General features: G+C 43.3%; 1 protein-coding gene across 9 annotated transcripts; it reads left to right on the top strand.

Moving 5' to 3' along the window:
- Positions 1-347: 347 nt before the first annotated feature.
- Positions 348-20,442, top strand: OPTN (optineurin). Of its 9 annotated transcripts, none has more exons than XM_074903480.1 (14): positions 348-477; positions 1,361-1,537; positions 3,337-3,539; positions 6,087-6,245; positions 7,649-7,725; positions 9,853-9,987; positions 11,115-11,199; positions 14,630-14,745; positions 15,427-15,576; positions 16,612-16,705; positions 17,380-17,538; positions 18,218-18,348; positions 19,273-19,352; positions 19,592-20,442. In XM_074903480.1, the coding sequence occupies exons 2-14, from the start codon at positions 1,372-1,374 to the stop codon at positions 19,711-19,713; spliced, it is 1,677 nt and encodes a 558-aa protein (XP_074759581.1). In that variant the 5' UTR covers positions 348-477; positions 1,361-1,371; the 3' UTR covers positions 19,714-20,442. The 9 variants fall into 9 exon arrangements, with proteins under 9 accessions (XP_074759581.1, XP_074759580.1, XP_074759582.1 ...); XM_074903479.1 differs by having other exon boundaries at positions 1,358-1,537; XM_074903481.1 differs by lacking the exon at positions 348-477 and adding an exon at positions 484-613.
- The last annotated feature ends 6,247 nt before the right edge of the window (positions 20,443-26,689 follow it).

Here is a 26,689-nt window from a genome sequence, read left to right as displayed (position 1 = left end):
TGAATTTGATAATGCCTGAAACATCGTTAGGCCCTGTGCAAAAAGCATTCCCTTTCGTACACCTCACACCTGCCACCTGATCTCATCCTTTAGGCCTCATGCGGTAAGAAGTCTCTCCTAATCGCCCCTCTTGAGGCTGCTCCCCGCTCCACCATAGCCTCTAGTCTTTCTTTCTTCTGTGGAGACCCACCATTTTACCCCCTGACCACTAGCGACCTTCCTTCTCCTTGGGGGATTCTGCCCGTTCCCGCCGGGCTGGCAGGCGCTGGGCTCCTCAGGGCGGGAACCGAGGGGGTGGTGAGGGAAGGGCGGGGGCGCTGGGCCGGGCAGGCGGAGGGAGGCCCGCGGCCTGGCCCCGCTGCCGGACCGGGCGGTGGGCGGGAAGCGCGGAGCTCGGAAAGTCCCCGAGGAGAAGGAGGAGGCGGGGACGGGCCAGTCAGCTGAGCCGGGCCGCCGCCGCCATGGGCGCGCCGTGAGGTGGGAGTGAGCGGGGAGAGGCTCGGCCGCGGTCGGCGGGGGCTGCCCCTGAGGCGAGCCCGGCGCGGGGGGACGGCGGGCGGTTTCCCTCACGGTCGCCGTGGGCGGGCTCGCCCGGTGACTCGGCGGATCCGGGGTGGGCCTGCGGGGAGGGCGGGCCGCGCCGGAGAAGGGCAAGCGGGGAAACGCCGGTTTGCGGCTCCCGGAGGCCGGCCCCGGCCCGGGGAAGAGGCGGGGGGTGCGGGGCTGCAGCGGGACGGAGCGGCCGTGCCTGGGCAGGGGCGGGGGCCTCAGCCTTCCCCGCTACCGCGGCGGGGTGCCGGGTGTGCGGTGGAGAAGGAAAAAAAAGGGACAAGAAAGCGAAAATGAAAGTTAAAAGTCAGCGGAAATGGCCTCTCGGAGTGAAACGCAGCGTCGGGGCGCGCTGAGGCCGAGCGGGGCGGTGGGAGGCGGCGGCGCCGCCGCAGGCCCCGTCAGGGCCCGGGCGGGCGTGGGAGCCCGCTCCCCTCGGGGCCGGGAGCTGCCGGCGCCCCGAAACCCTGTCGGGCTGCGCATGCCAGGGCTGCTGAGGGAGAGAGGAGAGAGGGGGTGACACAGGGGTGCTTCTTGTCTCCTTCCCAGAGGAAGGCGCTGCCGAGGAAGGGTTGATTAGCCCGAGAGGCGTCTCGGGGATCAGTTGCTTTATTCATGCCGGCCTGGGAGGGGTTAATGGGATGTGGAGACTCTGGTGTAGCGAGGTCAGAGGGACTGGAAGGTGCCAGGGTGTTATGACAAGATGTGTGCCTTGCTTGTCATAATAGGATGAAGGTATGCGTATGTTTTCTTTATAAACATCTGTTGGGCAAGAAATTGAAGAGTTTTCTCTTTGCAAACCTCATAGCAGATGCTTCAGAGATGTCCAGCAAGTTGAAGAGCTGTCCTACTGAAAATGGAGAGCATCCTAGGAGTAAAATGGAAAACAGAACAGACAGCATGGCAGCCCCTACCCTTAGTACCTACACCCCAGAAGAGATGGTACAACAGATGAAAGAACTAATCGCTGAGAACAATGACTTAAAAGGTGAATGTACATCTGAACTGGTCTTGAAATGCAGAAGCCCTGAGTCTCTTCTATGACCTTTTTTTTGTCCTATGAGTATGAATTCTGTGCTCATTTGCCCTTGCTGGATAACATTTTATACCTGGGTAGCATTTATTGCGTAAGAGACTCTGCAAGTGGTGAGGCCAGTTTGACAGGACACATCAAATTGAATCGGTGTGGAAGATGAGGGGAGAACAGCCCAATGTACGGGTGACTTATTTGCTTTAGAATTATGCATATAAGCAGTATAGCACTGTATTTTAGGAGGTGAGATGAAAAATCTCTTGCTATGATGTTCTCTTTGCTCATCAACCTCTAAAAGCTTTTTTGGTTTGTATTTTAGGACTTTTGGGCAGTCTAACATTTTTCCATAGCTGCATCAGAAGGAGTGGGTATTATTGCACAGTGCCAAGAACAGTTTGGGTTGGGATGCTGAAAGGAGCTGCATCTTCTCGGGCAGAGAGGGGAATTGGAGCAGGCTGTTCTGCATTGTATGTAGCGATGACTATGAATGGTTAGATGTGTCAGCACCTTCTGTACTTCAAAATGAAGTGGTGGCCATGGCATGGTCTGTCTGGGAGAAACTGATAGTTTTCCCTGAAAATGCCTAATGATTTGAGTCTTTCAGGCAAGATAGATTTGAGTTTGGATCCCAGGAGTTTAGGTGTCAGATATTTTTTTTTTAATGGATAGAGCAAAACCCAAGGGATTGGGAATTTTCTGTGTAAAAGACAGAGATACCTCATTGTTTATATGGCAGCAGAGCACAAAGTCGCATATCCTGTGTGCGGTGGTTTTACACTAGTGTATAAATTCTGTCTGAATCATTTTTGGATGTGATCCAAGTTCTCAGCCTTGGAGTCTCATGGGTATCTGGCAGAAAAGTTGTTTCTAGAAGTGCCTCTGGTATATTGCTAAAAGGTCCTATATCATAAGATAATGTTTCGGGACCTTATTTACAGCTGCTGTAACTCATACCTTGCAGAATCATTCTCCAGAGCGGCATTTATTTACATAGCCTGAAGGATTTGTTGGCAGTTTATAATATGACATCAGGACATAATGGTAGTTACTGGAAAATGTATAAAAGATTTTCAAACAACTGGCTTTGAGCTTGTTGCTTTAAAAAAATCAAGTCTGAAATACTTTCACTGACTCTGCCTAAAAATCTTGTAAGCATTTCCGTAGTGAGACTGACGTTACACACTGACTTTTCTACATACACATGGCTTCCCAACCAGGGGGAACTGACTTTGCTGTGACTTGTTTGGTATATTTTTTCACTGCTTTCAATCAAATCTTAACCAAATGTTCAAGTAGAGCATTGTTGGGCATATTTGAGACATTTGATTTGATAGCATCTGTTTTCATGCAGTAATTTACCAGTCTAGGATGTCTGTTTTCCCTACCAAGTCTCAATAGTGTCAGAATCTCAATTCAGTAGTTTATTTGGGTTGATCATGTAAATAGCACATGCAGCAAGATATCAAGTACCTTGCTTATACTTCTTGGTTTAGGAATAAGTCAAGAAGTGAGAGAGTGTGGGCATGTGATTTCAGCAGCAGATTTGACACTATTTATTACAGAGCTAACGGACTATAATAAGTTTAGTTCTGGTTTGGTATTTAAGGTACACAAGAAGTAGGTTCACATTTCATGCCCAGTTATTGCTAACCCATTTGATACTGAAGAATGTTGAGCTCAGCGTAGTGGAAATCTGCTGTTTCATTGTCAGGCTATTAATGTGAATCAATGTCTTGTCTCTGGCTGTCGTTTAGAAGCCATGAAGTTGCATAACCAAGCTATGAAGGACCGATATGAGGAACTTTCCATCTGGCGAGAGAAACAGAAAGAAGAAAGAGAATTTTATGAGTTAAAGTTTAAGGAGGCTAAGGAGTGCTTGCTAGCCAAGTGCATTGAAAATGAACAGCTACAGCAACAACTTCAGAGCTTAAAGGAAAGCAAAGAAGGAGCTGAAATGGTAAATAAGGAATTGGTTGGATTTTCATGATTTTAAATTGAAGTCTGGAGTATTTGTGTCCCTTCAGCACATTTGGAGATTTGTTAACATTTCCATTTTTATCCTTATGCTCTAACAACAGGTCTTGGCCTGACTTATTTTATCAAGTGAGTTTTCTCAGAGTGTAGTAATTGTGCCACAGCTGAGATAATTTACATTTTAATTAACATTTAATTAATAATTAACATTCTTGACATAACATACAAGAAATTAACATTTCTTGCTAACTTTTCATTCTTTATTTTGTTTACTGCTGGGTATCTCTTGACTTTATCCCTCCCTTTGCTTGTTAGATTATCTCTCATGATTGTTAATTGCTTTCGTATTTGTGTTTCCAGGGAGAAGTTGATATGTAAGAAAAAAAAAAAAAACGACCTGCCATCTATTTTTATTATATCATTCTCCTCTCATGAAAACTCTTTTACTGAGGTCAGATTAGATCCGTACTTCTGCAGCCCCGTTTGAGGCTGACTGAGTTTCCTTGCCGTGTCTTACCTTTGGCTCTGTAACGTCATTTCTAACGTTGCAGGTGATTGCTTAGTAGCCAGGCAACATTCTGCAGGTAGTACCGAAGACATCTATGGACAAAGCCTATTAAAACAAAACCTACTTTGTGTCCCATGTGGTCATGTGAAAAGGTGTTTAATGAGAAGTTTCATGCAGAGCCAAACTGATGCATCCTGGTATCTGGTACCTCTGGGCCCCATGTGGATTCTCTGTTGCCTGATGAAGGATGTGTGTATTAGCCTTTTTCTCAAGAGAGACACTAGCAGACTCACCTTTCCTCTCCTGAATGCCTGCTTTATGGAACTCTGTAAGAAATTTTTGAGCTTGTAAATCAAAATTGGCCAGTGAGTTCAGAAGTTACAAAGGGGAAGAAAGTCATGTAGAAATAGTGTTATTGTGTAAGTAATACTTACACAGTCTTTACAGGCTAAAGGTTGTGTTTCAGGATTGTCAAGGAAACTCAGAATTTCATAAATCTGGAATAGTTTTTAAGGGGAAGTAGAGGATTTATTCTGCCTCTACCTATACTAGAATTTCTTGTACTTCTAATACTTAAAGTATATTATTAACTGAGTGATCCAACCTGCTCAAGTAATCCAACATATGGAAAAGTAAAAATATATCTCATCTCATTCCAAGAACTTCATCGAGTAAGCCCTGATTCTTCTGTGATTTTTTTGCAGTTTTATCAGCCAGCGGTAACTTTAAACAGCAACATTTTCATTTCTGATTACATTTTTCAGCCTGACAGCGTCATTTAAGCCAAAATCGCTTTCTCTCTTGAATGCCTTAGTTCTACTTCATTTTTTTTTCTTTTTTTATTGTTTAGAAAGATCATGAAAAGTTTTCCCTAACAGAAAAACTAACTTAAAATTAGTCTAATTTCTCTCACCTCTGTGTTTTACTATTAACTGGGATAGTCTGTAGTCCATTGCTACCATTAAGTGACATCTCTGTTTCACTGAAAGTAAATCAGAGATATATTGTGTTGCCTCCCTTAGCGATAAACTAGCATTCATAAGAGGGTTTCCTCTCAAAACCATACCTCTGTAGCACAGGTTGCTGTAAAGCTCTCACTTCACAGGGGCTGACTCATTGCATCCTCTTAAGCATAAGCACAAAATCAGAGACAGCAGAGCAGGGTGGTACTGCAGGATGAGAGACACTGTCAGCATAGCAAGAGTTTGAGATGTGGCATGCATAATAGATTAGAATGTAATTCAAACTCCAGGAATTGTCCAGAATTTACTTTAGTGGTATGTGGTGTAAGGAGGTGGAGGCTCAGATTACAAAATCAGGAAGAAACAAACTCACAGAGGAGGTTTCATAATGGGGAGAGGCATTTAAAGGAGAGAAAAAGAATGAGGCTTCCTGATTATGTAGAGGCTTAAGACAAGGTTTTGAGGAAAGGGAAGAGGCAGAAGGTGAAGGAGACTGTCATCACTTAATGGAGACATTAAGTTTGAGGGATGGAGGCTTTGTGGAAGGGATGTAGGACTTTGTGTGAAGGTCAGGGAGAGATTTATACATGGAGATGGGCTACAGAGAAGTTGTATGGTGGGGAAAGGCTGAAAGTGGAGTGTTTGGAAAAGCTCTCTGCCCCCTGATCTTTTTTCCCTAAAATCTTGGGTATATTTGTAAAAAGAGGAATAAGTATGTGGGTGAAAAAATACAATAATTCTGTAGGCTGGCTGAGACCCTATGTAGTAGTGAGAGGCATAAATTCACGCAGATTTACATCCTAATTAGCTGTGCGTTCAGAGAACTAGGCCCATGTTTTTCAGAAGCATGACGCTCATCGTTTGATTAACTAGGTTTCCCAGTTTAAACTTCTTGCTGTCGAGTGCACCAAAGCATTGTTCATGGATCTGTACGCTGGGTTTTTCCAGGCAAACCTAAACAGAGAAGAAGGGATGTGGGACACTGTTGTTATGTTTAGGCTCTGTGCTCCTTAGCTGGCGTTTCCTTTTGGTTGGCTAATGCAGGGTTTGTTTATCCCAGGAGGGCTGCATGACTCCCGAGAAGGAAGCGAGGCAGCTGAAATCCCAGGTGCAGCGGCTCCAGGCTGAGAAGGTAGATCTTCTAGCAATCATTTCAGAACTGCAGGTCAAGCTGAACATCTCCTCAGCAGAGGATTCCTTTGTGGAGATTGGGATGAATGTAAGTGAAGGGGATAAAAAGAACACAGTGACCTGTGGCCAGAAACTTTGGGTCCAGCTTGTTCTTCCCTTTTTTTGCAAAGTGAATTTTCTTCTTGTACCAAGCTAAATGATTAGTAAGTCGGGTCTGAGTGTAATCTCAGTGATAATGTTTACTTGATGACATTCTACAGTGAGGTATGTAGAACCCTGTCTTTCTTTAGTAGAAAGGGTGAATCTATACCCATGTCAGTGAAAATATTTATGCTTCTTTGAGAGGGAACAGCAAACTGCCAGCCATAGCAGTAACACAAGATATAATCACAGTGGATTTGGGAGAATAGTTGCATGTTGAACTCAATGATCTTAAACGTCTTTTCCAACCTAAAAGATTCGGTGATTCTATGGTCTCTTAGATTACCTGACACAGAGCACTTGTGTGTTACAAGATGTAGTGGTAAAGGACTTGGAATTTATTTTTGTACTTCCACTTTCATGCTCAAAGTAAATTAATATCCTAGGTAGCCTCCTCCATTGCACTAAAAATATTCTCTAAAAACCTAACACAGTCCAGCAGGTTATTTCGAACTAATTAAAGACGTTAAGTGTATTATCTTAGTTGAAATTGCTGGGAACATCAGTACTGTTTTGTTAAGGGGCAACGCATATGCATAGAGGGGGGCATTTTCTTTTGAGAATGGGGCTCACTTTCTAGTGACAGAGATGCAGGCAAACAAAACTCAGTGCAAAATGTTCACTAGAGGCACAAAAGTCTACTTTTTCTACTGTTCTGTATCTGAAAAATCTTCACAGGTGAAATATGAAAATGTGGATCTCTGCTATCCCCGTAATAGCAGAGCCCTCTCTGGAAAGTCCGAGTACAACAAGAAATTAAGATAATTTAATTAAAACTTGTTTGGAGTTGTTGAAGAAAACTTCAGACTGCAGGAAACCTTTAAGGATGCTTTCTCCTTTTTTTGCTGCAAAGATCCTCCTTTGGGCTACAAAGATAAAAGAGTGAGTGTATGAGTTTTGTAGTGGAAAAGAAGAGTGGTTCTTTTAGGAGGCAGGAAAGTGGATTTTAGGCTTATAAAGTCACCTACAGTGATGCTGGCTGTTGCTGTGGTGCCCAGTCATCTTTATAGGGGAGAGTGGCCATGGAACTTGCTGATAAAAGGAGAAGGCCAAATCTCATTCTTGTTCCTCTTCTCTGATCAGTCTGGATGAGATACAGGGAAAGGCACATGAAGTATTCAAGTTAAGAATTTCCAAACATGAAACAAATCTGTAAGAGTTTTACGTTTTATTTATTTTTATTGCCATGATTGTAGTTTCCTCTGGTTTTCTTTCTTCCTTAACTCAAATAAATAAAACTGTGTCCTGCTTAGTCCAAATACCAAGCTGATAGTGTTTTTTCTTTCCTAGGAAAGAGAAATAAATAGAACTGCAGAGGAACATCAAGAGAATAGTGGCAAAATGACCAGTAATGTTGCTGTCTACATGTACGTAGGTTCTTGTGGGATGTGTATGATTCAGACTTCTGCAACGTGTTTTGTTTTCAGTGCAAGGGAACTTTCTTTTTATGGGGAATGCACTAGAAAATCCTGGTTTTCTGTGGCCTTCCATCCCTCCATTGCAGTAGCTCTGCCTTCCTACCATGTCAGAAAGACCCTCAGCTCTCTGACATTTTTTCCTTCCATTTTTTACTAGCTGATGAGAAGGAGTGCATATTCTAGCCAGTTGGCCAAGCATTTATGTATGTGCTGATTTGCCAACTTTTCAGGCTTTTAAAGGAGGCCAAACAGAAAATACAAAGATAGAGGCTGCAGGGACTCCATCCCCTCTAATTTTTGGAGACCATCTAATAGAGTATCTGTTCTCTACTCACTTATATTCATGTTGGTAAGATTCAGAGCTCTTCTAGTCTTTCAGATCTGAACCTGTCTGTTCTGTTTGTGTGTAGTTGGTATAAAGTGTATCATGGTAGGGTAGACAGGCAGTGCAATTACTGAGTAGTCCTGAGTTTTTCAGGTTACTAGGCTTAAGATACCAGCATTCTGTTTAGGTTACTTCTCAAAATTTGATCTTTACATCAGCTCTAGGGCACAAGGGACTTTCTTGCCCCTAGCTGAACCTTTACTCCTCATGGACATAGACAGCTGATACTGTTAAACTTTCCATTTTGGATACTGCCCAGTTTAGCAGCTAGATGGTTGTGGCTGAACTCTCTTACTAACTTTGTGGCCTTTGGTTTTGGAAGGAGAGGATATAGAAAATGCTAAGGGTGTAGCAGGACAGAAAGCTGTGCTCTACATACAGATTTTTCCCTTAAAGCCCTGTCACTCCATACATCACTGCAAGGGAGAACGGCGCTTTAATGTAATGACATAGAAAACTTGTCCCTCAGCATGCAGTTAAGAATTCAAGGCAGAGAAGAAAAGTTGTGGTCACAGATGAAACTGAGAGAGTTGGTTACCACAGACCAGGCTGCAGGTATTCAGGTTGTCGTTAGCAGTGCCTTGTGAGAAGACATTCTGTGTGTGACTTGCTTACCTTTTGTTGAGTTATCTGGGCCATATCTATGAGAACAGGGAGTATATGTACCTCTTAAAATATTTTCTGTGTCACCACGTGTCTTTGTCCAGCATTGAAACTTTAGACTGGTGCTGTTAACAGGTTCAGAGAAATGTGATCCACTCAGGACAGGTTTATTTCTGTAAGAGTAGAACTGTGCACTAAAAATCCCCTGATAAAAGTTATTTACTTAAAATATCCTGGCTGAACCCTGTCTTTGCGGTATTGAATTTTGCTCACTGAAGATTTCTAGCTCTCGGGAGTACATAGAGGACTGTGCTTTCCTTTCTGTTCTGAACTACAAAAGCAAAGTTTTAAACACATGCTGTTTTACAGCTGAGCTTCTGAGATAGGCAGGTTATATACACTGTACATCCTACCATATAGTTAGGGGATTTTGGCTTTCTGTCTAGATGGACATAAAAATGGAGGGAATGGCATATAGTATTTTATCAATAGGAAATTACCTTATTTTTTAGATAGTTTTGTATTTGTTTTGGTTCACTTCTACAGTAGCATAATGCAACTTTGAAAAGAGCTGTAAAATATGAGGGAGGTGAAATACTGAAGCAATTTATTTTCTGAAAAAGAAAGCAATTTCTGATGACCATTTTTAGTGGAATGTGCCTCCTTTTCCTGGGGCAGATCTCTGTCCTGAGACAGAGATAAGAAATGTTGCATCTTTCTTTGTAAAAAAATGTTACTTTGGGAACAGACAGCAGCACTTTACAGAAGGGGCTGCAGAGTAGGTTAGAATAAATGCACTGGAGTCTGTATTGACTTGACTACTTTTGTTTTCCTTGCTTAAGTGCTACATTGTTCTCCCAGGGACTGTCTGAGCACTGCACAAAGCAAGGACTGCATTTGCACGCGTGGGGACTGTGGCTAGGGGCTTGTGGGCAGGTCTTGGTTCTTGGGAGCAAGCCCTTTGCTCAGAAGGTTGGTTTTCCACACCATATGAAATGGTGGCCTCAGACCGGCTCCCAGAACTAGGGATAAGGGAGTGCTCTAGAAAAGCCGTAGCTTTTGTTATTTACATCTGATTTTGTTTGAAGTAGGAGCAAATCTGCAGATGAATCAAAGAATTTGGAGTCTGAGGAGTTAACTGTGAGCCAGCTGCTCTGCTGCCTTAGAAATGAAACGCAGAAGAGGGAAAAACTTGAGAAGGAGCTGCAGGATCACAAAGAGAGGTATGAAGCAGGTGCACTGTAACATTTGGAGCTGTTCACTTTCAGAGCTGCTGTAGTTATTGAGTCTGTGACTGATCAGAGACAAGCTGAAATATCAGTGTGACCTGGATGGGGAATTTGCCAAGCACTCAGTAGCGATAACTTATTTTTGTGATAGTCCTTATAGGGATAAACCACAGGTTCTCTTCTGTAGGCAAAGGAGTTTCCACATTGTTATTATTTCCTATAGCACCACAGGTCAAGACAAATTAGTCATTTCCTATTGGGTTCAAACTTTCCCCAGGTTATGTCAGAATGATATGATGACTAGTTGAGGATGTTCTCTCCCCTCACTCCTCCATAGTTGTTTTTGTATGAATCATCTGCGTGTGGGGCCTTAAGCAAATCACTATGTATAAAACAGGGATTACAGTCCTCTTCGTGATATTGGCAAGCTACATTTAGCAATGTGTGAGCTTGGAAAAGCTCCTTAGAAATGTCTAAAATAAGTTTAATTCCAAACTTGTCTAAGAGAGTTTTTCCAGTGAGACCTACATGAGGGTCCATTTCAGCTCAGTTATATTGGTATAAATTGGCATGACTGTTCAGATGTGAAAAATTGCCTAAGCAGTAGGTGTTCCAAATCTCCACTTCACAGATAGAAAGTAAGACTTCCTGGACATTATCTACTATGAAAGGTTAGTGTCACAGTAATTGCTTCTACATGATCTTCTAGGAGAGGTAATGAGCCATAACCAAATGATTCTTAGAAATCTCAGCTTCTGAAAATATCAAATCAAAGTAGAGGCAATATTAATTACTGGACTCAGTGAACAGACGGACCCATTTCCAAAGGGATAGCAGTTTTGGACTGTACCAAAGGTCAGTCACTGTGAACTGAATGTCACTGTCCTTCACCACACCTGCAGATTCATGCATCCATTTTAATTAAAGATACGTGCTGGGTGTTCTGTGTTCTTCAGGAACCCCCACTCTTGTGCAGGCTTTCCTGCATGTCTGTGCTTTCAGTTCTGCTTCTCATTTGTGGCAGTGACGTTAGAAAGAGAGTACATCAGTTACATGAAATCCTTAAATAGTCACAATCTCACATTAAATGAGATTCATCATTGGTTCCTTCTGTTTTCCAGACTGTCAGAGCTGGAGAAGGAAACCAGCAACTGCCTGGAGAGTGGGACACAAACTGAACAGGAAGAAGAGGAGAGTTCAGAGGCTGTAAGTACCTGTCCTCCTGAGCTGAGATTTAACAACATACAGCTTACTTGTTGAGGCCAGTAACCTCAGGGCCTAGATTTCCATTTACACTCAGGAAGGAAGGGGCAATCATCCTGCACAGGGTATGGAAGTGAATTTTGAACTCTGCGATCCATATCTTAGAGGTGGTTCCAAATTACACCAGCCACCAAAAAGGGGTGAGATTGGTGACCAAAAATTAAGGAAGCATGGCATAGCTGCTGGTATACCTTATTGGTCTGGCCATGCCCACTAAACAGGGAGAGATGCAGTCCTTTCTAGCTTCAGAAAGTCTTCTAGACTGAGCAAATTTCCTTCCTGCTGGCTAGGTCAGCTTTTGGATTGAAATCCAATTACAGTGTACTGTAAAACAGACTTTAAAGGTGGAGCTCATATATGGCACTTGGTTTGGGGGTTTTTTTTATGATTTTGGTGGGATGTATTGGAATGGTGGGGCATAACTATTTGGGACTGAGACACAGTTCCAGGCAAACTCAGTCCTGATGTTTTCAGTTAAGGGTTTGAATGGATGTTGGGGTTGAGATTCAGCTCCAGGTTTAGACTCCAACGTTTCTTTGCCTACAGTTGTCAGCCTCTCTGTGAAATAAGCATGTAAGCTCCCGTAGCAGTGGAGATCCATTCAGGTTCAGTGCAACTGCATAATGCAGGCAACTAAGAGTGCCTGTATGTGAGGTAGTGTGGGTTATCTGAGGTGCTAGTAAATATGCTGTGGGATCTGCTGGAGACCTGTGCCTTTCTGAAGGCCAGGAAAAATATTTTAGGGCAGGGCTGGCTTAGTTAAACAAGACCAGTTTGCAGTCAGGACAAGCAGGGGAAAGCAGATGATGTCTCCGTTAATTCTTTCCAGTATTTTTATCTCAACTTTGCGTGGGTTACAGCTTGAGCCAGATGCTCCTCATCTAAGTGCTGATATTGAGGTCAGCTTAGTTACGTGCCTGTGATGGCAGTCGTTTCCATTTATGTGCTGTTGGGTTTCTTCAGAGGGCTCTTGTCAGCAGAGTTCATGTTATCTGCTCCTATTGTAAAATGTAGATCTTTAATGAAACAATGCGGGGGAGCAGTGTGGACTATTTTTGAGGGCTCTGCATTTGAAGACATCCTTGGAGAGAGGAAGAAGTTTTGCTTTGGATCCATTTGGAGAGTAAGGAGGGGCTGGGGGAGAAGAGGCTAGAGCACATCCTCTGCTAAACTGCAGCTGGATGCTAACCTCAGCCAGGTCTCCTGGGATGAGTCATCTCAAAGCACCACCACAGTTATTGCTCTGCCTTCCCTGGGAAGCTGCTCGTGAGCTTCCCAGAAGCAGACATCCGGGAGGCTGTGATTTAGGTGTTGCTCCTTTCCTGAGCAGGGTAAGAAATGGGTGTTGAGGAGAGACAGTCCATACTGTGGGATGGGATGTTCTGAGTCGGGTTACCCTTTTCTTTCAGCCAGGCTGCCAGACTTGCTATCCAGAAGCATGGATTGATTGTGTTCCAATTAAGTAAAATAGCTTGAATTACAATTACTTTCACCAAGGACCAAGAATTCACAGTCCAGCTGTATTAGAAGTCAGACTCTTGCCAGTGATACATGGTTTTATTTGTTGACACATTGTCTGTTAAGGCAATTTCTACTGATGTTGAGTTTTTTTGCAAATTGGAATGCCATCACCTTACGAAAATCACTGCTTTCATCTGTGAGTGTGATTGGATTCATTGGATTGCTGCATAAAATGTGGCTTGTCTTGCAGCTATGATGGTAGAAGAACAATCTCTCTTTGCTTCTGAGATAGAAAAAGCATAGTGCAATGTGCTTTGTGAGTGTTTACACCATTTTATTCGGTCCCTTTTGTTTAGTATGACTGGTGAATGATATCAGCTTGGGCAGCTTGTGGAGGGTGTTCTCAGCAACATCTGTCAGTAGACAATTGTGTACTGTCTGCCTCTCAATCACACTGGCTGTGTTTCACACTTCTGCTCTGAGATGAAAGCTGGAAGTGTTCACAGGTCATCAACTTCTATTGCTTCAGTTGCCTGGGGAAGTGCTGGACTTTCCCTATTAGAAAAATGGAGCTTTTCTTCAAGGAAATAGGACAGCAGCATGCTCTTGATACACCTGGTTCTTTTAGTCACAGCCATCCAGCTCTTTCCCATACTGGACTGGAGACTTTCTGTGCATTTGATGAGATAAGCTGTTATCAGTGAAAATTATGGTACTAGGGACAATGAAACTGTTGCTAAGCGTGATGATGAGATTCAGATGTTTCTTTAAGGAATGCTCCAGGATGTACCTCCAGAGACTACAAACCAGCAGGAGTCAAAGGTTTCACATCTTCCAGAGTGTGGGGATATATTTTAAGAATTGAAATTCTGAGGTGTCCTTTGTATCTTGGGTTGGAGGAGAACCCAGCTGCTGTTTCCTTTCTCCTCTTGTTTTTTTGACTGTCTTTAGGATCCTTCAGTGATCTTCCTGTGGTCAGAAGGCCAAATGAAAGGGCCAGAAACTCACAACAAAAGTGATTACGGTTTTACTAGAAATCATCTTCTTGGTTTGCAAAGTTGATTCATGAATGCATGGTAATGGAGTTACCATTTGGGGTTGTATTTTCTCCTTCAAAAAGTCAAGAACTGAAGTCTTCCGGACCTGTGGTTCTCATGCGTGTGGCGTGGGAGAGGCTGCTATATGTAGGGAGTGTGCCAGTTGGCTGGAGGGGTTTCATGTGTAATCAAAATAAATTACAATCCATAAAAAATTCTGTGTTCTCTGCTTTCTGCCTGAAACAAGAATGGAGGAAACTAGAATGGAAGGGATAATGACAAAGTAGGATGTAACTGGGAGGAGAAAGCCTCAGGTTTTAGTCTGCCTCATTTACTTCTCTGCTTCCAAACTGCTGCTTCTAATCTACAATGGCTGTCATGTGTCTTTCTAAAGAGCACACTGATGCTAGCAGGCTGGAAGCCTACCTAGAGATTGACTGATCATTTATGTTTCTTTGACAGACTGTAATTATTGCTTAGAGGAGTGGCAGTAATCACTAAGTCTGTCTGCTTTTCTCATGTGTTTTAAATTGGGAACTCTTGAAAAAGAAAATGTAGATATGTTTCCCATCTGCATCAGGTGTATTCTAGCCCATGTTGGAAAGTCAGAAATAGTGTTATCTTTGAGTCATAGGGGTTTTATGGAAGTGTTAAGTCAAACTGGGGTTTTGCCATATTTAGAAATAACTGGTGATTGCAAAGCCTTGTGGATGGAGCCCTATGACTGAGTATAGAGTGTAACAATGCATACTGACTGATGATGTTTTCTCTAGAGAAGGAATGATACTTCCTGCCTAGATCTTGTAGCCTGCAACTTTGCTATCTTGAATTGTCCGTATGTAATTTTCCTTTTTTTTTTTTTTTTTCTCTAAAAGGTTGGCAGTGAAGTAGAAACCCTGAATTTGCAAGTTTGTGCTCTGTTTAAAGAGCTTCAGGAAGCCCATGAGAAGTTAAAAGAAGCAGAACTGATTCAGAAGAAGCTTCAAGAAAAGTAAGGTTCAGAAGAACAAAAGTTCTGCTGTGACATCCAGTATATATTTCTATGACAACTCCCACCTTAGGGAAACTCACAAGCTCTATGAATATCAACTTAAATATCTGTTTCATAGAAATGCTGTAAAAGATTGCTTCTTCTTTGTAAGTGGAGATGAAAGTACAGAAATACAGTAATTGTCAGAAAATCTTAGCTGCCAACCTAATTCTACAAATAGAACCCCAGTGCCTTGATTTTGAAAATTTGGGTTTTAACCCTTCCTGATATAAAGGAAAATGTTTTCTATTTTCTGCTTCACATAATCAATTCCTGTTCTAGTCTTAGGGGAAGAAGATACGGGACCTGGCTATGACCCTTTTCACATGAACTGTCTGTGCTTTCGAAGACCAATTGTGTAGGTTATAAAAAAGTGGTTATGAGACCCCCACTTTAGTTGCTTAGTTTTCTGTCCAATTTCAGTTCTTTGAGATTCATAACAGTATGAAAGTAAGTGCTGGTTTCAGTAGCTTTGTTTTCTGATGGTTGTGTATAGATTAATTTTTGTCTTTCCTTGTTCTCTGTCAAAATAAGCTTTAAAGTGAGCCACACAAAAAATTTCTTTTTGTAATATGCCTAGTGTGCCAAATCCATCAGGAATGATGAACAGGGGAGATCAACCTTTTTTCCTTGTTCTGTCAGGTGCCAAGTACTGGAAAGAAAAAGCTCGGCTGCTGCCTCAGAACTGGAGGAAAAGCAGCAGCTGATACACACAATCAAGAAGCTGGAACTTCAGGTGGAGAGCATGCAGGCAGAGGTCAAACTGGAACAAGCCAAGACACATGAAGAAAAGTGAGTCTGACTTGGTTTTATATTTCAGGGAGGTATTGTCAGTGAGGAAGGGAAGTCCAAGGGAATGTGGCCAAAGGGGAATTGAATCTGAAATACTAGTTTTATGTTCTGCACCTTTTGAAACCATGTAATATTTGTAGAGTCTGAACTAGAAACCTGCATTCACCTCAGCATCTATGTCACTTTGCATCTGGAGTCTCCATGTTAGGCCCAAACTGTATTCTTTCATCTACTGAACCCCTCACTTAGGAAAATTGGAGCTGTAAGCTCTGACTTGTATCTTCCTTTTGTTGTAAAGTCAAAGGTGGAATAGGGTCGGGTATAACATACAAGTAGAGAAAGCAGAAAAGTGACCATGAACTAGCAGGGGTAAATGCAACCACATCTTGAAGGGCAGGGACAAGTCAGGTGGTGGCGATGATGGGAAAGTGGCATTAATGAAGAGGTCTGCAGTCCCTACAATACATTTGCAACTAGGAGACGTAAGTGTGCAGTGAAGCTGAGGTAAAGAGATGCTGTTTGCTTTGGCTCCCCACTCCCTTTCACGTGCAGTCAATGTAAGGAGTGTGAAAATGTCAGTCCAAGCTGTACAGAGGGGCTCAACTTCCTGAAGGACCTGGAGAAACTCCTCATTATCTTTGGAGTTTCTGTCTGGTTCTTCTCCTGATGCATTCTCCTTCACTTCAAGTATCTGAGTCAAGACTTGGATGTCTTCCTAAGAGAGGTGTTAAATTTTGAACAGAATTTGTGAGCTTGATATAAAAATATTGGGTGATGGATTCTTCAATATGAAATACAGACGATCAGTAAGGACATTTGTTTGGACTTAGTCCATGGACAGAGCAGCACACAACTCATTGGAAGAGAAATGTTGAGGCATGGAGCTTGATTTTTTTTTTTTTTTTTTTTTTTCTCATCAGAAATGCAGATTCATTTGCAAGGAGCTGGTGGTGGCTTTTTTCTAAATTCTAACATTTAGATTTCAGAGAATTTTTAAGTGTTTTAAACTTTCACATCTTTTCTTGTCATAAACAGGGCAAGATACAGTAGTTTGCAGGATGCATATAGCAAACTCCTTCCTGAACTCACTGAGGCAATGAAAAGAATTGATGAAATGAAGCTCAAAGAGGTAAACTCATCACAAGAAGACATCGTAATTAATTAGGGGGAGTGGGAAGGGATGGGAGACTCCATCTAGGAACAAATTTCAGCAGGAAACAATTGTCATCCCTTCCACATAATATAGCGTCCAACATAGCAGCATTGCTCTGATAAACATAGATCTTCTGCTGTCAGTTACAGAAAACTTTATCCACACATCAGTGCTTCCGTGGTGTTTTCTAGACAAGGTCTAATCTACAGCGCAGCATGGAGTCCAATCCTTAGGGATCAGTGATATGCAAAGGCATGTAGGTATTCCTGCAGCGTAATTTGTAAATGTGGGAAAGTAGACCTCTAAACATTTTTGTAACTTCAAGTAGAATGCCTGCCACAGTGAGGTTTTGCTCATAACTGAGGCTCCATGGAACTGCTAGATTCTTCTGTGTAATTTTAGAAAGAGGGAAAACATCCTTTGCAGTGTCCATTAGGGAGTTCTCTTTTGATTTGATACAAGGTAGTTTGAAAGCTCAAAACTAATGTTTAAAGTAAAATATCAATCACCACTGCTGTCTTAGTCCACTAAGTTCCTTTAATGACCAAAATTGGAAGCTTTTCCAAGGGCAGGAGGACTAAGAAGCAAACTTTCACTTCAGGCAGGGTCACAGTCTGAGTTCATCTCATAATCATAGTTCTTCCTTGCAGCTGGACAGAGTGGATAAAGTTGTGGTGGAACAACTGAATGCAAAGGTGGAGTTGGCAGAACAAGCCCTTGCTGCAAAGCAGCTCCAGATAGATGAAATGAAGCAGATAATTACTAAGCAAGAGGAGGACCTTGAGACCATGGCTGTGCTCCGTGCTCAGGTATCAACTCTTCTGCGGAAATTGGCTAGTTCCCCCATCCCATATTCAGAAATCAGAAGGAGGTATTTATTGGCTTGCTCTGGAATACTGAATACGTTTCCTCAGTTGCAAAGCATAATTCCTTTATTCAGCCTGCCTCGCAGATCCCTGCAGAGCCTTTACCACCATATCCTACGGTTCTGTAGGAGGAACTGTGTATGCTGGAGTCTGGCACAACAAACAAAAGTTGGGAGTAGATGTGTTTGTGTATTTAAAATCACTGTCTTAAGAATCACTGCATATGTTTTAGGGATGGTTTTACTCAAACCAGTGTATGTAAACAGTGACTCAGGAGGGTCTGCCTCACATTTAAGGCACAGAACTGGCATCTTGGCCCGGTTCCACTGTCTGTGCCACAGATTTGTCTGTGTCATCGGTCAAGTCGCCTCCTCGCTGCTGGTTTATGCCTCATTTCTGCCTCTGTACAGCAGAGGGCAATAGCGCTGTCCCAGACACTTGAAGTAGCTTACACAGAATCCAGAAACTGTAAGTAGTGCAGGTCTTCACTTTGCAGTGTGTAGGTGCTGTAGGAGTGTTTTGAGTAGATGCAGGCTATGATACAGATTTTCTGTTTTGGCATATATGACTATGGTTCAGTCTATGTTACAAATTCTCAGCATGATTTCACTTCTCTGATCAGATGGAGGTTTATTGTTCTGATTTCCATGCTGAGAGGGCAGCAAGAGAGAAGATCCATGAGGAGAAGGAGCAGTTGGCTGTCCAGCTGGCATACCTGCTAAAAGAGCAGCAAAACCTTGAAGATCTTGGCCGGTGAGAACAGACTTTGGCTGAGCTGCCTTCGGACTGTCTTGTTGACCAACATAGCCTTGCTAGCATCTCAGCAGAAAGGCAAACAACTTCGCAGACATTTATTTCTTGCTTAATTTGAATTTTAAAAGAGAAAAAAAATGAATTGGCTGACTTTTCATTTTAATTTCGTGATAAAGTCTCTGTAAGATGTGTGTTAGTTCTTACTTGGGTGCCTTAGCAAGTTTTCACTTTGGATGATTCATGCTTGGTAAATTCTCCCTGCTGATTCATGTGAGTTTCTTTGGGTTCTGACCTCAATTTTAGTGGTGAATCTGCAGCTAAACTTGCTGCATGTGTGCCAGGGATATCTGCTGCTTCTCCAGGTGGCAGTGGTAAGTGAGTACCTATAGTTTAAAGTACTGTGATACCCTGGAATTGCACCTTTAGCACTCTAAGCTGTAAAAGAGAAAAAAGAAATATCTGTGTATTCCCTGCTCATATTGTAGGGGCCATGGGTACAAGAGGAGTGCCCAGAATTTGAAGAATCAAGTTACATTTCACATTAACTGTACACTGAACCCTTTTTCTGGTATAACTTGCTTTTCTACCTTAATCGGATTTGCAGTTTGCCCTGAATAGCTGAGAGTCCTTGGAGTTTTCCAGAGGAGCATGCCCCAGATCCCTAGGTGTGTAGCTGCCCAAATCTGCTGGTGTCAGTTGTATGACCCTGATTTCAGCAGGACCCTGGCACAATCTCACAAAGCAGCAGCATTTCTAGGTCCTGTTTCTGAGCAGCAGTTGTGAACTAAATGCATGACCAGTTGACACGATTTACTTGCAAATCCTTTGCTTTATGTTGAATCCTCTTACCTTTTCTGGAGTTGAAGGGAAGATACTTTTTGCTGAGTCTTTTTCTAGAGCCCTTGACTTATTTATTCTCTGCAGAAACTCTCTGGCAGAGATGCAGAATCGCCACGGAGCCAGGGCACCAGATCAGGAACACTCACCTCACCTTGTCCAAAGAGGTACTGAAAGCCACCTCTCCAGCTCCCGGGGCCAGGCCCTGCTGTGTTCAGTTTAAAACAGCTTTGCTTGGCTGCAAGCAGCTCCCCAGCTCCCCTGTGGCTATTCTGGCAACTGAGTAGCTGCAGAGAGCACGATTCTCTGGCTGTTAGGAACAAGCCAGTCCCCTCTCAACCCTCCACAAAAAGAGTGGAAAAATCAAGTAATATAACAGGTAATCCTTTATCTTCTCTACTTACAGGAACTGGTAGTCAAGACTGGCCAGAACAGCGGAATATCTCAATGTATTCATGTCCCAAATGTGAAGAAATTCTACCTGATTTGGACACGCTGCAGATTCACGTTATGGACTGCATTAATTGAGTGATGCCCTCCAATTCTTCGTTTTCCGGTATTTCACCTGCCAAACACATGTTTTTTTCTCTTCCTGCTTAAATGACGCTCAACTCTACATCCCATGAAGGAGGTTTTCAGAGTTTTTCTCAGTAATTCAGTGGGAAAATAGTAAAACTCCTATCCTGCCCTGTACTCACTAATCTTGTTTTAATCTGCTTTAGGAAAATAATTTTTATAGGTTAACAACATGGATGCATTAAAGAATTTCCAGTGTGTCTGCTGCTATGAAATCTTTAAGGAACATTCCCCCGATGTGCTGTGCTGAACGGGGCATAATCACTGAAGTCAGAAGGGAGATGGGATATATGCTGATCAATTAAAAGTACTGTGAGCCTGTAAATACTTCATCTCTCATATAGTATATATCAGGATACTAATACATTGAAAAAGCTGTTTGAGAAGCTTTCAGCAAAATGGAGTAGTGCTGTATTCATTGAGCATTTGAAATGAACTCTGCTTTTTCTCCAGATGGCAGTTTTATTGCTGCCCTTGTGACCATACTAATCTGATGTTAAATTTTTGATGGCTTATGTAACTTCTTGCTTTAGCCAGATGGGGGTAAGGTTTAAAACAGATCATTTAGGTCTGATACATTTAGCTCCTGGTGTACCCAAGTCACTTCGTTTTACAGAACTGTTCATTTTTAAGGTGGTGTCTTGATTCTTCTTTATTATAATAAATTCATTTGAACCTGTACAGTGTTGTGCTAGAAGGCACTGAAATGGATGTAACCTACTTTAAAAAGGGGAGTATAATGGATTTCCACATCTCAAAATAAATCTATTACAACTATAAAATTATCTATGCCTGTGACTACTTTGGAGGCTGAAACAGGATTGCAAATCCCTATGGCTGAAAAGCTCGTGTAGAAGGAACTGTAGTGTATTAGTTCTGTTCTTGCCCTCCCTGCTGTTTTTATCTCAACAAAAAAAACCAGTTCTTAATTTGCCATTGCATAAGGGAGGAAAATGCACAACTCTTAACAACATATGACCCAGCATGAATGGCAGGAAACAATTCGAGCAAATTGCTGGGATCCATGCAAATGAGGAGTTTCATGTCTTTTGCAAACAGCTAATGTTTGCACTGTTGAAAACTGGCAGGGAAGGGAAGTAAAAGATGCATGAAAACCTTCAGCCAAAATGGTGTCTCCTTACAGCATCATCTTCCTGCTGAAGAAAAGAAAGCATTGGCCACTTTGGCCCTGCCCAGATGGAAGGAAGCATCCAAGTGGTTCTGAACTGATCTGCCAATCCTGGTATAGGGAAAGACTTTGATTTTATTTTTTTTTTTCCCTTCACTATTCAAAACTGAATAGCTGGAAGCAATCATTACAATCAGTAGTTAAATCTGTGCCATCTTGTTCTGCGGTAGGTCTGTTAGGCTCATTGAGGGGCACCAGCAAGGTTTGTTTGTGCCCAGTCCGCTTCATTCTGATTGCCAGAATTGTGAGCTGGGTGTTCAGAAGGAGCAGGGTAGGATGATCACACAATCTGAATATGAAAGTTTAACTTTATATTTTTCATATCACTTTATTACTTCTTGGCTCACCCTTCCACTTCAAAGTTCACATTATAATAAGCCTAAATGTTTCCTGATTTGATATTACAGTGCACTGGTCTCAGGAGTGTTGGGCTGCCGGAGTGGGGAAGCCTTAATTCTCCTTCATATATAGGCAGTGTGATCTGTAGAAATACTGGGATCTCTACAAGATAAAATGCAAGAGAAAATGCTTTTATAACTAAAGCGCACCTATAGTAGAGTAGGTTTATGTCAAGGACAAAACTGTAACAAAATGCAATTGTAATTAGCTCCTGCTTGTACTGTTGCAATGGCTTTGACAAGATACAGGGTGCTCTGACCCCCAAAACTTGCTGTAACCAGGAGGTGTGCTTATCTGAGGGACTCATTGGTTAAAAAGTTATTCAGAATAAAGCCAGGCAAGCAGGAATTTGTGTCTCTGGATTTTAGGCAATTGCATATTCCTAATGCAGAAAGAAATGAGAAGGGAAAAGGTGAGGGAGACGTTTTTTGTGAAGACAGCTAACATCCCCCTGAAGGACTGTGGACCTTAAGCTTCCCACAGAATTAGTGTGAGCGGAAGTGACTGACTTCATGTATCCAGCTTCATTAGGATAGTGCTACAGTCGTCATAAACTGCTAATGCTGTGCAGTCTTGATCAAAATACTAGCTTTTCAGCATTAGTCTAACAAAATGGTTAAGTTTATTTAATAAAAAGGACATGAATTCTACTCAGAACATACAAGACCATTGTAACACTAATTATTCACCACGAAAGTAGCCCAAAGTGGGAATTTCTGAACAGAAAACTGACATCTATGATGACAGTATTTACTGTGCCCCTTTGCAGGAGTTATGGGAAATAGCATTAGGTTTAGTAAATCAGGTGAGGGACAAAGGAGGTGGGACCGAGCAAGATGAGTTCAGGAATTAACAGATCTCCATCAGCACCATCTTGTCTTCATATGAAAAGTACAGCTGTTTCCATACCTGTTGTGCAGATAATCACATAGTACGATTCAGTCAGAATATATATTGAAAAGTCTTAAATATGAGAAGAAATAATGATATGACTACACTTAGCAATGGTTTTAGTCCTAAAATCTGGGTTTTCTTAGTTTCCATGTACACCAGAAATGAAGAAAGCGATTATCACTGCTGAGCTACAAAAGAACAATCCTTTCCCCAGAAGTACTACACCAGGGAGGTAAGACCCAGTGTTCAGACACGTCTCCTCACACATCTGATGCCCTCACTGGAGTGTTTGTGTATGTGAAAGTGTCATGTGTTCCCTCTCCCTGACGTGGCTTAAGAGCTGTGTCATCTGTCCATGAGAAACACGAGACTGCTTTATGACCAACAGCAACTGGTCTACGGCCTTTATTGCTGACTTACTTCATGGAGGGGTTTCACTTCCAGAACACTGGATTCCCATTTCAAGAGAGATTAGCTAAAAGAAGCATCCATTTGTGTCATTGCTTGTCCTCTCCTCACTGTGTTCATGGGGTCTTTGAGTAGATCCTAGGTCACTGCTTTGATTGGTGAAGAGAAAGGGCACTGGGAGAGGGGTTGTGGTTTGGGGGTGGCTGTTCTAGCATATTGAGGTACATAGAAAACCACTGGGCCCCCAGCATCGGACGAGGTCATGCAAACCATCCTCAAGGAAAAGAAGTCAAGCTGTAGTACGAAGTCCAAGCGTTACCACTGTCCATCAGTGACAGCTAATAGAGAGCAGCAGAGCTTTTCAGGCACAGGGACAGGAATGCTTTTCTTCCAAATGAAGGTAAAGACCAGATCACGTGCGGCTGGTCAACATGCTTCTGTACTCTGGAGTTCTGACCGTTGAACGGATGGTACAACCTGTGAGAGATGCTTGTGCCGTGAAATTTATATATATTGCTTATGTCATCTTGAGATGTTGAGCTAAGGAGAATAGAACAGCTCTGTAGGAGAAAGCCTTAGGGATGTTGGATACCACAGCTGAATGGGCAGAGTTACAGCAGATGTTTTGTACTTGTATGTGACAAATTCTCCTGTCAACCTACTTCCATAAATAAGTGCTTCTCCAAATTGTCATGTGGATGAAGATCCAAATCACAGAGGAGAAAACACGCTGAACAGATCAATAGCAGAATTAGAAATAAAAAGTTCGGTGACCCAATATTCTGCTTCAAACATAAAATAGAAACTATGATTAATTCAAACAAAGGCCTCAATAGTGTAAGATTTGTTTCACTCTCAGCAGATGAATATTCTTAAAATATACACAAGAAAAATACCTGTAGATGTTTCTTGGGCCAAAGAAAATCTTCCTTCAGTGTACTTTTCATGTCATGCTGTCAGTGAATTCTTGGCTTCCAATACCAGGAGAAACAATCCCGATTTTGTCCTTGTAATTAAAGTGAGGAGTTGCTTTTATTTTGCTGGTTGTTCTCATTATCTCTTGTAGACTCTGGATTCTTCTGTTAGCTATAGCTCATGTTCTCACACAATTTCATCCATAATTTCAGGTAACGCAAGAGCTGTCTGAAATCTGTTGTGAAGAGGTATTCATCAGCTTGGTTGCAACCTTCATCAATTACAAGTACTCCCAGCAGATGCAATCTCTTATTGGCTTTTAATTGGTTCTTGTAACAGTAGGATTTATGGACTTTTTTCCCTGAATCCAATTTTATTACAGGAGCTTTGTGATAGTTATGGATTCTGCAGTGATCAAATCTGATGGAAGTGCTACTAGGCCAAAATCAAACTAATAGAATGATAATAGAGCTGATTTCATCTGAGGAGCATTAACCTTAATGAAAACACAGAAAATCAATGTGAAAGGCCAAGGGAGGAATTACATATGCATCTGTCAAGTCAAAATTAATCATTTTAAGAGGCTTCAGAAAGAGAGGGGATCTTAGCACAGGAATACTAACATAAAGATGCAGACATTAGCTGAAGTAGGTCTTCACAGAAAGATAATAGGTCTAATAGTGCAAACCAGGAGGCACAAGGAACTGCAAAGAATAAAACCACAATACACTGAAACCTGTTCATGCAACAGGGAGGATTATTTTTCTGTTGTTTTCACCATAAACTGCAATCCAGAGGGCAGATGAGCTATCATGACAGGTGGCCATGGCCAGCAGATGCTCATTAGCACAGGTTTAAGTGTAATTCCCATTCCCCTTTGTTTTCCCTTAGACGAAGATAAGATAAAATGTATTTGTGTTTTAAAGTGACTAGATGCTACGTATCCATGAAATACTACTTGTCCACTTATCTCTATTTTTAACAAAGGACATTCTTGGTGTAGCAGCATGTCCCTGGATCAGCACCCTGACGATATGGAACAGGAGCCAGAAGCATTTCCTTATATTTCAGATTTGAAATCCAGACTGGGAAGGGCCCATAACAGTCCTGTGGAGTGGGCTTGAGATTTTTGAGCAGCAAGGTATCTCTGGATTTCCAGACTTCAAGTCATGGGAGCATGCAAGCCGTCACCACTCCAGCCAGATGGAGAGTAGGGGCACTTGGTGGTGCTCTGTGATTAGCCTGGGGCTAATTACACAAGCAACTAGCAGACAGAGGGAGAGAAAATATGAAAAACACAGCATTCCGATGCCTGTCCATGGATTTGCACCCATGCCAAGATGGGGCACAAGGTGTTTCCCCATCTCCATCATGGATGAGCAGCAATATGGAGGAGCACCCTCAGCCCCCACATGCTCCTCCCCGGCTCCTGTCATTATTCATTGTTCGGTCTCCCCTGAAGCACATTTGCATGAGCATCACGCTGGTCGATGCATACAGAATGAGTTAGCCCAGCATGTCTGGGCTAGGCATGTGGTTTTTCAGAGAAAACCTGAAAACAAGAGAGTCTAACATGACATGCACTGGACAGCTTGGTTGACAACTATTCAGCAGAGTATTTCAACCGCTCAGCGGAGCATTTCTCTCTTTGAATTTTTTCCTGCCATCTGCTGGAACTTCTTCTTGATTCCTTCAGCTAGCACAGAAATTCTATCCTTAATTTGGCTTTCCTACCTCGCTACTGGTACTGCTGGCCTTTAAATACCAGAGGCACCCTCTCTTTCTTTGTGTAGAATGTACTACCTTGTGCCGAATGGACTTAGTGCAAATCCTTCTTAGCTCAAATCCTTCTGGTTATGGGGCAATTTTGGGGTGATTTCTGCATTTAACTGATATAAGGAGGAAGGGACTAGTGCAATGAGCTCATACATACTCAGAAATATTAATTTTTCACAGAATCATGGTTGCTCATACCAAAGAAATACTGAACCAGACTGCAAATCCCCTCAACTGAACACAGGGCAACAATACACAAGTTTTAATTTGCTGAGTTAACACAAGATAATTTAGGTAATTTAGATGCCCACAGTGCCTGCTGTAACCGCCCCTGGAGGTCACTCCGACTGGACACAGGCACTATTTAAACCGAAAGCGGGCTCAGCCACAGCTTACCCAGAGGCAGGTTTCACACCACCGAGCCGCCCCACAGGGCAGGCCGCGACACGGCACAGGGCTCCGCCGAGGCGGATCACATCGCCATCCTCACGCCCGTGAGCAGCAGCTCTTCCCTCGGCCGCCGTCACCCCCACCCTTGGTCCAAACCCCCTCCTCGCCTCCCACCCACAACCAAGATGGCGCCGGGGGCGCCTCTGCTGCCAGCACTAACGATGGCGCGGGGGCGCCCCGCCGCCACGCCCCCCCCGGCGCTGCGGCCCGCGCATGCGCGGGAGGGGGCGGGGCCAGGTTGGAATTTTGGCGGGTGCCGAGGAGCGCGCGGCTGCTGGTGAGTGGGGCCGGGGGAGGGAAGGGCCGGGGGTGCGGGGACCGGTACCCCAGAAAGCGATCCTCGGCGCTAGAGGCTGGAGTGGGGGGCCGGAGAGCCACGGGAAGCCCTGGGGGAGGTCGGGGTTCCCCTGGGTGGGGGAGGCGGCCGAGCGGAACGGGGAGCGGGGTCGCCTGTGAGGGGGCGCTGGGTTCCGGACATCCGTGGGGAGCTGGGATGGGGATCCCGCGGCTGCTGTGGGCCCTGGGGAGAGGGGAGGCGGCGGTCCCGACACAGCGAGCTCTGCGGGTCCTTGGGAGCCCGGGGCGGGCTGCCAGGAGAGACGGGGGAGGCGCTGGGGTGACCCGGGCGGCAAGACCCGGGCAGCAGCAGGGTGGATCCCTGGGCTGGTGTCACCAGCAGGGCCGCGGGAGCCCGAGGCTCTGCGGTGGTCGCTAACCACGCCTGCTCATGTGTGCTCTTGAGTTCTGTTTTGTTCTTTACTGAAAATTAGTATTGTGAAGCGAGATAAAAGAGAGAACTATTAAAAGTGGAGTTTATGGGCAAAACAAAAGTCTCTGCAGCAGGGAGACCTGTAAGTACGGAGTTAGTCTGGGTTTGTGAGTAATCCATCCCCAGTG

The sequence above is a fragment of the Athene noctua genome, chromosome 3 (assembly GCF_965140245.1).
Source record: "Athene noctua chromosome 3, bAthNoc1.hap1.1, whole genome shotgun sequence".
NCBI classification, from domain to species: domain Eukaryota; kingdom Metazoa; phylum Chordata; class Aves; order Strigiformes; family Strigidae; genus Athene; species Athene noctua.
The sequence above is the reverse complement of the archived record's forward strand: the minus strand, read 5'-3'. Positions and strand labels throughout refer to the sequence as shown.

Bases quoted from the DNA above. Each gene is read 5' to 3' on its own strand.
- OPTN (XM_074903476.1), top strand. The intron at 17,539-18,217 runs GTATCAACTCTT...TTCTCTGATCAG, and splicing joins TGGCTGTGCTCCGTGCTCAG to ATGGAGGTTTATTGTTCTGA. The intron at 19,353-19,591 runs GTACTGAAAGCC...CTCTACTTACAG, and splicing joins ACCTCACCTTGTCCAAAGAG to GAACTGGTAGTCAAGACTGG.